Source organism: Anomaloglossus baeobatrachus, chromosome 5, assembly GCF_048569485.1.
Source record: "Anomaloglossus baeobatrachus isolate aAnoBae1 chromosome 5, aAnoBae1.hap1, whole genome shotgun sequence".
In the NCBI taxonomy this organism is placed as follows: domain Eukaryota; kingdom Metazoa; phylum Chordata; class Amphibia; order Anura; family Aromobatidae; genus Anomaloglossus; species Anomaloglossus baeobatrachus.
In genome coordinates this window covers 34,675,119-34,688,530 of record NC_134357.1, presented here as the reverse complement: position 1 = coordinate 34,688,530, position 13,412 = coordinate 34,675,119, and the positions used below count along the sequence as shown (strand labels likewise).

At 43.2% G+C, this 13,412-nt stretch overlaps 1 protein-coding gene across 1 annotated transcript in view; it reads right to left on the bottom strand.

Moving 5' to 3' along the window:
* Positions 1-13,412, bottom strand: part of ZMAT4 (zinc finger matrin-type 4) — a 551,003-nt gene that overhangs the window by 346,465 nt on the left and 191,126 nt on the right. Inside the window, exon 4 of the mRNA XM_075348396.1 lies at positions 4,653-4,812. Within this exon, the coding sequence (XP_075204511.1) occupies positions 4,653-4,812 (160 nt within the window). The remainder of the gene's footprint in view (positions 1-4,652; positions 4,813-13,412) is intronic.

Sequence of the window (13,412 nt, the reverse complement as noted above, 5' to 3'; positions counted from 1 at the left end):
TATATGTCCCCATCCTTTTAAATAAGTATCCATTCTGCACCCCTGGGCCCAGCTGCTTTTGTGATCCCTGCAACCGGGATCGTTCCACCCCTGATCCACATAGGATTGCTTTTCTTTAGCGCACCCAGTAACTTAAACAGACAACTCTCATCCAACATGAGTATGATACATGTGCGTGCCAAGATTTTTTTCTCAACTCGTGTAAAAAAAATGCACATATGAATAATGTGAGGTCAGTTTTTTCCCTGACAGCGCTCGGGTGTGAATGTACGCAAATCATGCAATTTTTTTTTCTTGTGCAACATTTTCAGATAGATATGCAAATTTTAAAAATGACATTGGAGAGGGTGAAATCCACGGTTTAAATAATGTGAAAAATCAAAAGTGACCATGAACAAAAGAAAACGTAAAATCTATGACTAGCATCGGTAATCAAAGCTGCGATCTCCGCGGCTCCTTAATGACAGTAATAGGATTTCAATGACGGTTTTTATGCTGCGAGAAATATAAATGATCGATGGAGCAAAACGCTGCACTCAAATTCTGCTGAATTACTATTGATAAGTAACTTGATTTAGCACCAGGTACCCACCGAGGTAGAGCGTCCGGGCCAAATGCCCTACTTGGCAAGCGGGTGCATCTTTCATCTCGGCAGCCTGGATAGCTTTCGGCAATCAAGAGTCATGTGCAATCTTGGCGTTCTTGCAATAGAAGTCCTGTTAAATTTAAGGCCGGTAGAAAAATTTGCACAGTTCCTCATGCCAAACCTGAAGAAGTAAGTTGTACCCATCTGTACTATACTCCGGAGGCTGAGACGTGGCCGGGATACAGAAGAGCTTAAAGTAATATTACAAGGAATTAAGTATATAGAGGAGTAAAAAACAAATAAATATATATATAATTATATATATATCTCCAATATATAAAGCTGAGTGTATGTATTTAACCCCGCGCTTTACAGTTACTCTCCAAAAAACCTGCCTCCATATTAAAGGGAATGGAGCTGCGAGCTACAAGTTATTAATAGCAGCTGTGATTGGTTGCTATAGGCAACGAAGGACATTCTTAGTATAAGAAGCTTATGTGTGAGGTAATATATTGGTGGAGAGACGGATAGAGAGAGAGACAGACAGGCACAAAAAGACAGGGAAAGAGACAGAGACAGACAACGACAGATAGGAAGAAAAAAAAAGACAGACAGAAAGACAAACGGGGAAAGAGACAGAGACAGACAGACAGAGAGAGGCAGACAGGAAAAGAGGCAACAGACAGAGACAGACGGGGAAAAAGGCAGACAGACAGGAAAAGAGACAGACAGGGAGGGACAAAGACATACAGAGACAGACAGGGAAAGAGTCAGATGGGGAAAGAGACAGACCTGGAAAGAGACAGACCTGGAAAGAGACAGACCTGGAAAGAGACAGACGGGGAAAGAGACACACGGGGAAAGAGATAGACCTGGAACGAAACAGGCAGGGAAAGAGACTGATAGACAGACACAGAGATAGAGAGAAACAGACAAAGAGAGACAGACAGACATGGATAGAGACAGAGACACACATGGATAGAGACAGATAGAGACAGACAGAGACAAACTCAAAGAGACAGACACACAGAGACACAGAGACAGACAGACAGAGACAGACAGACACAGAGACAGACAGACACAGACAGAGACAGACTGTGAGAGAGACAGAGTAACAGGCACTATCCCGGGCAACGCCCGGATACTACAGATAGTATATATATATATATACTGTATATGTAGGTTTTTTCCATATATAAAAATTAGTAGGGCTATTGAATATACTGTATATAATTTTACACCTTTCCCAGAGCTTACACCACAATGACCCCAGAAAAAAAAAAAAGGGAAAACCTTCCGGACTCCAGGAAAAGTTGACAATGTCCCTAAAAGTTGCCGAGGCCACCCGATTCCTGGCACTTTTTTGTTTGCATATTTAGATAATGTTTAATTTGGGTTTGGATAGTTTGTGACCTATAACTGGAAGGAGTATAGGTAAAAGAAAAATTCCACTGCAACATAATTATCCCTTAACCTCTTCAGCCAATGGCGATTTTCCATTTTTCATTTTTGTTTTTTACTCCCCTTCTTCCGAGAGCCATAACTTTTTTATTTTTCAGTTAATATTGCCATATGTGGGCTTATTTTTTGCGGGATGAGTTGTACTTTTGAATACAATTATTAGTTTTACCATATAGTGTACTGTAAAACAGGAAAAATATTCCAAATGTAGAAAAATTGCAAAAAAAGTGCGATTGTGCTATTGTTTTTGGGGTATTTTATTCACCATGTTCACTATAGGGTAAAAGCAGTGTGTCAGTATGATTCCCCAGGATGGTATGAATTTGAAGATACCAAACATGTATACTTTTACTTTTATCTAAGCGGTGAAAAAAAATTCTGAAGTTTGTGCAAAAAAAAGAGTATCGCTTTTGTTGCTATTTTTCGAAACCCACTGCGTTCTCATTTCTCAGGATCTGGGGCTCAGGGACAGCTTATTTTTTGCATCTTGAGCTGATGTCTTTATTTATACCATTTTCTTGTATATGTTATTTTTGATCGTCTGTTATTGCATTTTAAAGAAATGTTGCGGCAACCAATAAAACGTAATTTTGGCATTTGGAATTTTCTTTCGCCACCCGGTTTACCAATCAGATTAATTTATTTGATATTTTGATAGATCAGACATTTCTGAACATGATGATGAGAAATGTGTAATTTTTTATTTTTTTTAATAATTAATTTTTATTATTTTTTTTTCATTTCAATGGGGCAAAAGGGGAGTGATTTGAACTTTTAGGTTTTCTTTATTTTTTCATATTTTTTAAAACTTTTTTACATTTTTTTTGTATTGATTTTGCTATGCTAGTCCCCTTAGGGGACTTTATAAATCAGCAGTCCACTCGCCTTTGCATTTCTGCTGATCAAAGCAGCATCGCTCTGATCAGCAAAAATGCTCATCTCCTGTGAGTGCCAATGCTGTGTCGGATCTCACAGGAAGTGAGTCATGGCAGTGTCAGGGGTCATCAGCTGACCCCGTGCTACCTTGACAACACATTGACACCCCGTAATCATGTCATGGGGCCGCTGATGGCGGCAAGGAATGGTGCAATCCCCGCCACGGCGCTTTAAATCATGCTGTCAGTGTTCGTCAGGGGTTAGTAGGCACAGTTGGATCTCTGATCCACCTGTGCCTCATAGCCACACAAGTCTACTGATCAGTAGCCATGTGTGGTGATTACCGCAGGCTCACCACCAGAGCCCATGGTAACCGATGGAAGGTTAATTAGGGTTGGATGGATCATGACCTATAAGTTGAGGGGGTACAGGTAAAAATTCTCTCCACCACAACATAATTATTCCTTAATTTAAAAGGGCATTTACATCTCACATAGTGATGACATTGTGGCCCAATCAGTATTAGAGAAGCCAGTTTTGCCTCGTGCCATAAGTGACTGAACATGCTGGGGCCTGAAAATGTCGAAGATGGCCCACTGGTAACCAGACCGAAGAAGGCGACCATAGTGGGACTGCACAGTGGGACAGGTGAGGGCCACCTCATTCATTCGTCACAAGGTCCTTGCACAGTCTTCCCCTGCACAGCGAGACCCTTGCTGCCTCGATTTTTACAGAATTTCAGCCATCCCTGGTCACATAAAGGGATCCGTGCACCACTTTCTGCATAGTCAGATAATGTTAGACTTGAACCTTTGTGAAAAATTTTGCAGACTTTTAAACTGATGAAGTAATTCCTACTGCGAGTAAAAGTTTCTGGGATTCATTCTAGAGATTTAAAGAAATACACAGGCATCTGATTTCCAAAGTTCTCCACATGATTTTAATGAGAATCAGATCTTTTATACTCCTCAGAAATATAGGCGTATCATTTCTTACAGGATAGCAAATAGTAGAATACATAACTGCATAATAAGTAAAGACACTCCTAGCATCCACCCAGCTAACTGCATAATAAGTAAAAACACTCCCAGCATCCACCCAGCTAACTGCATAATAAATAAAGACAATCTCAGCATCCACTCAGCTAACTGCATAAGTAAAGACACTCCCAGCATCCACCCAGCCAACTGCATAATAAGTAATGACACTCCCAGCATCCACCCAGCTAACTGTATAATAAGTAAAGACACTTCCAGCATCCACACAGCTAACTGCATAATAAGTAAAGACACTCCCAGCATCCACCCAGCTTACTGCATAATAAGTAAAGACACTTCCAGCATCCACCCAGCTAACTGTATAATAAGTAAAGACACTCCCAGCATCCACCCAGCTTACTGCATAATAAGTAAAGACACTCCCAGCATCCACCCAGCTTACTGCATAATAAGTAAAGACACTCCCAGCATCCACCCAGCTAACTGCATAATAAGTAAAAACACTCCCAGCATCCATCCAGCTTACTGCATAATAAGTAAAGATACTCCCAACATCCACCCAGCTAAGCACATCCCCCGAACAAGTCTTTGTTCCAAAAGTGAAATCCCACACTCCAAGAACTTTGTAGCAGGCCTGAAGACTTCTAAAGGTTATCCTGTCTTTAGAAAATCAACACTAATGTGCATTATATACAGTATATATTGTATTATAGACATATTCTGTCTCTTACCTGCTCGGGCAGGAATGTCTGCTGATTCTCCGAGCACAAGTTTAACCCTTTTAGCGTGAGTCTTCCCCTGATAGTGGGAATCTGCTACGATCGCGGAGGTGAAGAACATGTTGCAGAGGGTGCAGCACTTATTTTTGTCCACTTCTGTCTCGTCACTTTCCTGTTCAATTAATAGACATAAAATATCTGTCATTACTTTATAGTGTATTAAACACAGGCAAAGGAAACATAATCAGCGTCACCTCAATGATGAGTATTCAGACGGCACAGTAACCGCAATGGAAACACTTTATTTCAGACCATACTTTTAGCTAGTCACGGAGAGAAGCGAGGACATTGCAATCAATATCTGCACTGATTGGTTTGGCACCAGTGGCTTTGATCGTTTGCTAAAAACATGAGTTCAATAAGAAGGAAGACGCCTGTACTTGGATAGACGACATCTTTACAAATTTGGCTTTTTAAAGTTTTCCACTACTAATCTGATCCTCTTTCTTTTATCCTAACTCTTTCTAACTAAGGCTATGTTCACACAGGGCCTTTTTGCTGCTTTGTTTAGCATGGTTTTTGCCTTGGTTTTATGCAAATCCATGCTAATAAAACGCTGCCTTCACAGTCCCAGCAAAGCCGATGAGATTCCTCAAATCTCGGGGTCCAGAATCCGGCACTTAAAAATGGTGGTGGAAAGGATAGGGAGATTGTAGACGGTGAATTACTTACTAAGGCTCCGGTGCAGCTGACATGTCATTTCTGGGGCCGCTCATTAGCCTCATACATATTCACTGCTTTCTCCACCCACTAGCGTCTGTGATTGGTTGCAGTCAGACACACCCCCACCCTGAGTGACAACATGTCTGACGCTTTCAATCACAGATGCTATGCGCGTCTAATCGTGGTATAAATATAAATAAATTAAAAAAAACTTGGCGTAGGGTCCCTCCATATTATGATACCCAGCACAAATAAAGCATATGGCTGCAGCCCCCAACCACGCGCCTATCTTTGCTGTGTATCAAAATAGGAGGAACTGCATCCGGCTCTTCTTTTAAAATTATTTAAATTAGTAATTTTACAAAAAAAAGCATACAGTCTCCCCAAATTTTGATACCCAGCCAAGATAAAGTCCAACAGCTGGGGGCTGGTATTCTGAGGCTGGGGAGACCCAGGCTTATTGGGAGCCCCCCAGCCTTAAAATAGCAGCCTGCAACGGCCCCCTGAATGCGACAATCCCAACACTTTAATCGGCTCTTCCCAATTGCCCTGGTGTGATGACAATCGGGGTAATAAGGGGTTAATCGCAGCCCACAGCTGCCACTAAGTCATAGATTAGTAATGGGAGGCATCTATGAGACCCCTCCCATTACTAATCTGTAAGTGAAAATAAATAAATACAAACACCAAAAAAACCTTTATGTGAAATAAAATACAAAAAAAACCCCTCATTCACCACTTTATTAACCCCAAAAACACCCGTACAGGTCTGACATAATCCACATAAGGTCCCATGATGATTCCAGCTCTGCTTCATCTGAATCACAGCGAGTGATCATGGAACATACCTGCCACGCTAGAGACTGGTAAAGCATAGCACGCTTGCTTTATTTTTACTCTTTTTTTTATTACCCGATCAATCCCGGCCCAGGCTTGGCACTTTTAAATCCCTGCAGGTCTGGACTTGGTCCGGCCATCAAGTGCAAAAAACACAGTAAAAAACGCTGCAAAAAAATGCCATAGAAAAACTACAAAGGCCTAGTCAAAAACCATACCAAAAAACACAGAAAACCACCAGGAGACTTCCTGCAACAAGATAATGTTTTGCTGAAGAAAAAAAACATTGCAAAAAACGCTCTGTGTGAACATAGCCTTAGGTGTACTTTGCACACTACGACATCGCAGCTGCGATGTCGGTGGGGTCAAATTGAAACGAGTGCAAAAGCGGTGTAGTGTCCCACAATTTGATAATTTCCTTGCAGCGACGGTACGATGTTGTTCCTCGTTCCCCTGCGGCAGCACACATCGCTGTGTGAGAAGCCGCAGGAGCGAGGAACCTCTGCTTACCTGCGTCACCGCGGCTCACGCTAGCTATGCGGAAGGACGGAGGTTGGCGGGATGTTTACGTCACGCTCATCTCCGCCTCTCCGCTTCTATTGGCCGCCTGCCGTGTAACGTCGCTGTGACGCCGCACGACCCGCCCCCTTAGGAAGGAGGCGGGTCGCTGGCCAGAGCGACGTCGCAGGGCAGGTAAGTGCGTGTGACGCTGCCATAGCGATAATGTTCGCTACGGCAGCTATCACAAGATATCGCTGCTGCGACGGGGGCGGGGACTATCGCGCTCGGCATCGCTAGCATCGGCTTGCGATGTCGCAGCGTGCAAAGTACCCCTTACACTTTGCTAACATTATTCTGCTATCTACTCATCGTGACGTATACTGGAATAGCACACGGTATTTGGTAAGCATTATCTGAACACGAATTACTATGACTCCATACGACTTCAGGACCTGCTGAGAGTTGCAGTTTTCTCAATGAATTGCACTCAAAGGAACTTTAATTGTGAATTTACGACGCAACTGGGAAAAACTGTATTTATGAGCTCCCCCACTGCAAAATGGCATGGCTTTCAAATTAATAGTTAATTAACATGCAGTTTTGTGAAAAATGCTCAACCACTAATAATGCAACCTTTTACGCTAAAAGTGCATGAAAAAGCAGCTGTCATTCCAGTCAAATGTATAGAAAATGTGTCAGCCGAGAATTAGTGAATAACAGTGATGGAGGAGAAGGTGAGCAGGGCACTACTTCTATTACTGGTTTAGTTAATATTCACATGATGTGTTGAACCGGCATGTTCAAGGTAAATGAAGCACCAGGGATTTGGCCAGTGGAAAACAAAAGTACATCTCCGAGGTGCACGCTCAAAAATGCCGACAAAAATTCCAATGGTATACTAGGTAGAAAAAGAGCAAGCACTCACCGGTTTTTGCTGTGTGAATCAATAGAGCTTTAATCGTGCATGGAAGTTACATGTGGCATGTTTAGACGACGGCCGTTTCGCACTCTATAGTAGTGGTTAGACGCGTAAAAGCACTACTATAGAATGCGAAACGGCCGTCGTCTAAACGTGCTGTCCTGTCTCACCCCCTTCCCGCTTGCCACATGTAACTTCCATGCACAATTAAAGGTCCATTGATTCACACAGCAAAAACCGGTGAGTGCTTGCTCTTTTTCTACCTAGTATACCACGAGAATTGGTAAATGAGGGTCAGGTAAGATTTACCTGTATCTGTCTCTTTAAGAGCTGACGCGGTACTATGGAGGAAGAACTAGGCGGTAATACATGGAAAGGGATGTCAGATGAACAGGTGAGCACAGCAGAGCCGAGCACATTACATCAAGGTGACCCTGAGGTTTATAACCGCTGTCTGCAGACATGAAAGTAGAAATCCACTCCCAGGTTACAAGTCAATGGAATTCCGAGATCAGCAATAAGATTAATTTTCCACTCTAGATATGAGATAGATGGATAGATGGATGGATGGATGGATGGATGGATGGATAGATACAAAGATACAAAAAATGACTGACAGCACTCCCAATAGTGTGAATAGGTGCATATCTGATCATGATCTATAGACAGAATAGAAAGGAACAGTCGCACACTGAAATGCCAAAATGTTAAAGTACTGAAAAAGATCACATTTTTTTGTGTGATGTGTTTCGCATATAAAAATGACAATTTCCATACCTGCCCAGTCGCCACGTCATGGCAACCTCATTATACGGTTTCCTTATCTATCCTACTGCCTCTGTCTGGATTTTAAAAAACATACATATATACATAGATAGATATATATATATAATAGAGAGATATATATATATATATATATATATATATATATATATATATATATATATATATATATATATATATATCTATATAGTTGCCTTATTCTGTCTGTCTGTCTGTCTTGCTCCAAAATTGTGTCCTTACGGTGACACAAAGCTGATTGGTCGCTCGCCTCGGCCTGGCCCCGCCCTCCGCATGGATTGGCTGCTCGCCCCGGCCCTCCGCACGCATCGCCAGACATAACCTTGCGATGCTGGGATCGTGACGGAGCCCGTGAACGCTGGTAACCATTATACACATCGGGTAACTAAGGTCCCTTAGTTACCCGATGTGTATCATAGTTACCAGAGTACACCGGCTCCCGGTACACATGTGCAGGGAGCCGGCATTATACTCCTCTCCCCCCAGAACTACTCCTATTATAGTCCTCCTATTATACTCCTCTCTGAGTATAATAGGAGAACTATTATAGCATGGGGGGATGTAGCACGATGGGGAGTGCGCAGCATGGCGGATGGAGCACGATGGGGGGTGCGCAGCATGGGGGATGTAGCACGATGGGGAGTGCGCAGCATGGGGGATGTAGCACGATGGGGAGTGCGCAGCATGGGGGATGTAGCACGATGGGGAGTGCGCAGCATGGCGGATGGAGCACGATGGGGGGTGCGCAGCATGGGGGATGGAGCACGATGGGGGGTGCGCAGCATGGGGGATGGAGCACGATGGGGAGTGCGCAGCATGGAGGATGGAGCACGATGGGGAGTGCGCAGCATGGAGGATGGAGCACGATGGGGGGTGGGCAGCATGGGGGATGGAGCACGATGGGGAGTGCGCAGCATGGGGGATGGAGCACGATGGGGGGTGCGCAGCATGGGGGATGGAGCACGATGGGGTGTGGGCAGCATGGGGGATGGAGCACGATGGGGGGTGCACAGCATGGCGGATGGAGCATGATGGGAAGTGCACACCTCCCCCCAACACACACACACACACACACACACACAACACACCACACACTGGGAACCACAAACACCGCCATACACAGACACCCACACACAGACAACGCCGCACACACACAACACCCAACACACAAACACAGCGGCATACATAAATATACGCACATACTGCACAACACACACATTGCACAAAACATACCTCCCCCCAAAACACACCACACCCACACAAATTGCGCAACACACACACACACAACGCTACAGACACACAGCTCTCCACAAACAACGCAACACACGCAACACACATACAACACCGCTCTCACCCCCCGCCAAACCCAGACAACACCCAGAACATGTACAGCCCCTACACAAACACTTGGTAACTACACACAACAACATCTATATATATATATATATATATATATATATATATATAACAAAAATCATACATGAACTACACAATACGTAAATTCTAGAATACCCGATGCGTAGAATCGGGCCACCTTCTAGTATATATATATATATATATATATATATATATATCCTTGATCTATGGACAGAAAAAAAAAGGAACAGTCGCACACTCAAATTAGGTTGTCGTGGCGTGGCTACTGGGCAGGTATGGAAAGGGCCATTTTTATATGCAAGACACCTCTAAAAAATGTTTTAGTCTTTTTTAGTAGTTTAAAGTTTTTTCATTTCAGTGTGCAACTGTTCATTTCTTTTCTGTCCATATATCATGATAAGATACGCACCTATTCACACTATTGGGAGTGCTGTCAGTCTTTTTTTGTATTTTTATATTTAAGATGGAGTGCTATCCATTTGACTAGCTGTACACCCCAACCCCCACCTTACCCATTAGTAACAGGTGTTTTTATCCTCTAATAGATCACTTGTAGGTTTTTAAAGCCCAGACAGATGCAGTAGAATAGAGTAGTACCCAGTACAATGAGGTTGCCGTGATGTGGCTACTGGGCAGGTATGGAAATGGGCATTTTTATATGTGAAGCACCTCAAAAATGTTTTTAGATCTAGATAGGTAGATAAATAGATAGATAGATAGATAGATAGATAGATAGATAGATAGGTGTGGACATATGTCACGGGTGTGTCATGGTTAATAGACAACCCTGTGGTGTCCGGGTGGCTACAGAAGGTTGCTACATTTAGTTGCACAAACTGATCCTTGATATTCTATTCTTTCTTCTTTGTTATGAATAGAGTTCTATGTATCTTCCCTGTTAGAGTTAACGCTTTCCCTTTAGGACCCTGTGGATATCTTGGCAGTTCAGATGCAACTCCTTATCCCCTCTCTCTGTGTCTATATATACCTGCATTGCCCCTTGGTTTGTTGCCAGTGATAGAGTTTACTCCTATGCTGTTCAGATTGTTGTAACACATTGTTGCTGTTATTCTCCCAAAATCATCTTGCAGATAAATTGTCCACTTACATGTCCCTGTTTGTTTTCCCTCTGTGCTCTTTAGGTTTTAGTGGGGTTGACTAATGCTCATGCCGTCCGGTCACTACCTAGGGCTTACTTCAGGGTCAGCAAGGGCCTATGTATCCTAATTGACCTATCTAGGGAAGCCAGGGGAGCCAGGGGCCAGAGGTAGGTTTTACCAGGGGTCATCATCTTCCCCCTTCCCTAGAGACAGGGTTTCCTTCTCACTCGCTTTTGCCGTTCGTCTGGTATTCGGTGCAACAGGGGCCAAAGAGCTAAAGGAGCCCATGTCTACTTCCAAAGTAGGAGGAATTGTGCATTACCATGAGCTCTTGGGCTACAAAGGGCCCATATATTGTTCTTCACAGGTGCCCTCTTCTGTCTGTGTCCATCAGAGGATAGAGGGATGATAAAACGTTCCACCTGCTGGTCGCAATTAGCAAAAATGTGATTATTATCACAACAGCTAAAGAAAATATTCATCATGGCAAAATGTTGGTGTAAAAATGTCTCCATAACTTACCAAGAAAAGGCATAAAGCAGTTATGTGAAGCTATAAACCTGCCAGCACAATTGATCCCAATCATCTAATGAATAATTCACAATTAGCAGGGGAATCATTACCGTGTGATAAACCAGTCAGTGATTATAGCGGGAGAAGCATGGTTGCCGCGTGCAACGGAACGTAACCACCTGTACGTGACTCTTCCTTCAATGGAGTTGACCGCTGCTACAGAGTAACACAATGCCAGAACAATGGATGCTCCGAGCTCAGGCTGGGAGGAAAAAAAAAATCGATAGGAAAACTATGGGAAAGAAGCAAAGACAATGGGAGACTAAGAGGAAACTGTCCAGAAACAATGGCAGCCTGTGCAGTACAGAAGAAATCCGCAGCGCCTTCACGTCAGGAGAAAGACTCCGCTCTCCGAGAACACGTCACAGGTAAGAGATGAGCAGCAAGACTGCAGATGGAGCGTTACATAAACTTCATTAAAGAGGTTGTCTACTACTTTTACACTGATGGCCTATCCTTGGCCAGGGTCCAACACCCTGTACTCCCGCTGATCACCTGATCTCGGTCCCAGAGGCGGCAGCAGGCAGCCGGAAATGCTCAATTCCGGGGCTGCTCCATCTTCTGATAGCGGCCATGACCAGGTACTGCAGATCCACCTCCTATTGATTAGCCACTATCAGAAGACGGAACAACTCCGTGAGCAGATGATCAGCAGGGGTGCCGAGTGTCAGACCCCGGCCGATCAGACATTGATGACCTAGCCTAAGGATAGGCCATCAATGTAAAAGTAGTGGACAACCCCTTTAAGGACCTCAACTTCTCATGACACAAATTCGATACACTGTAGCTACAAGCTAGTAAAACCTTCAACGGGCTGCAATGCACATCACAAACACTAGGAGGCCACATATAGACCCATATATCATAAATATCTCCCGACAGTATCTCAAAATCAAGGTGTAGGGATGTGTCTAGATTTTATTGCAGATCAAGGTTTAAATTATCTGGAAACTACTTTTTCTCCTTTGTGGAGATCCAAACGGTACAGCAAGTTTAAAGAAGTCCTCCTATGAATGTTTTTTTTCCATTAAATGTGTGTATGTAATGTTGCTCTCTCCGGGATCAGGCGCCGCTCTGCTCCTCTTCTCAGTGACGTCATCTGACTCTATGCTCTATGCGTGACTCGGAAGTCTCTTTTACAATGTAAGTCTATGAAGTCCAGTTCTGATCCTGGTTCTGACTCTTTTACATTGTAAAAGGTGCTGTCAGCATAGAACAAGCCAAATAGTCTGATATGTAGTGAGATAACTGAGAAGAGGACCAGAACAGTGCTGGATCCCAGATAAGGAGGCGGTAGGTGAGTATACTAATACACGCACACTGCACTAATTATATATATATATATACACACATACACATATATGTTTAATAAAATCTCCTTGGGAGAGTTTTAGTATTAATGCTCAATGGGAAAAGTATGCAAATTACCTCTCCTCTGGAAGGAAGTAAGCAAACTATCTCTCTTATGGCACCTATAGGTAGGTATACTATTTATTAGTCAATGTTTGACCCATTAAAATGCATTAAAAGTTATGTTTTGAAACTCTTACAGAGCATGTGTAGGAGGTGGACTTGTCCCTGTACTGGGCATGCTATGTATTCTATATAGATTATCATTGGACTAGACAGCCATTGGGGCCCAGCATCAGACGAAAGTGTGAGGAATAGGGGGAAAGGAGGCGCAGACCCTGAAGCTTGAGGACAGGGTCCAAGATAGTGGGGGAGAAGAAAGAAAGAAAGAAAGGAAGAAAGAAAGGAAGAAAGAAAGGAAGAAAGAAAGGAAGAAAGAAAGAAAGAAAGAAAGAAAGAAAGAAAGAAAGAAAGAAAGAAAGAAAGAAAGGAAGAAAGAAAGAAAGGAAGAAAGAAAGAAAGAAAGAAAGAAAGGAAGAAAGAAAGGAAGAAAGGAAGAAAGAAAGGAAGAAAGAAAGGAAGGAAGAAAGA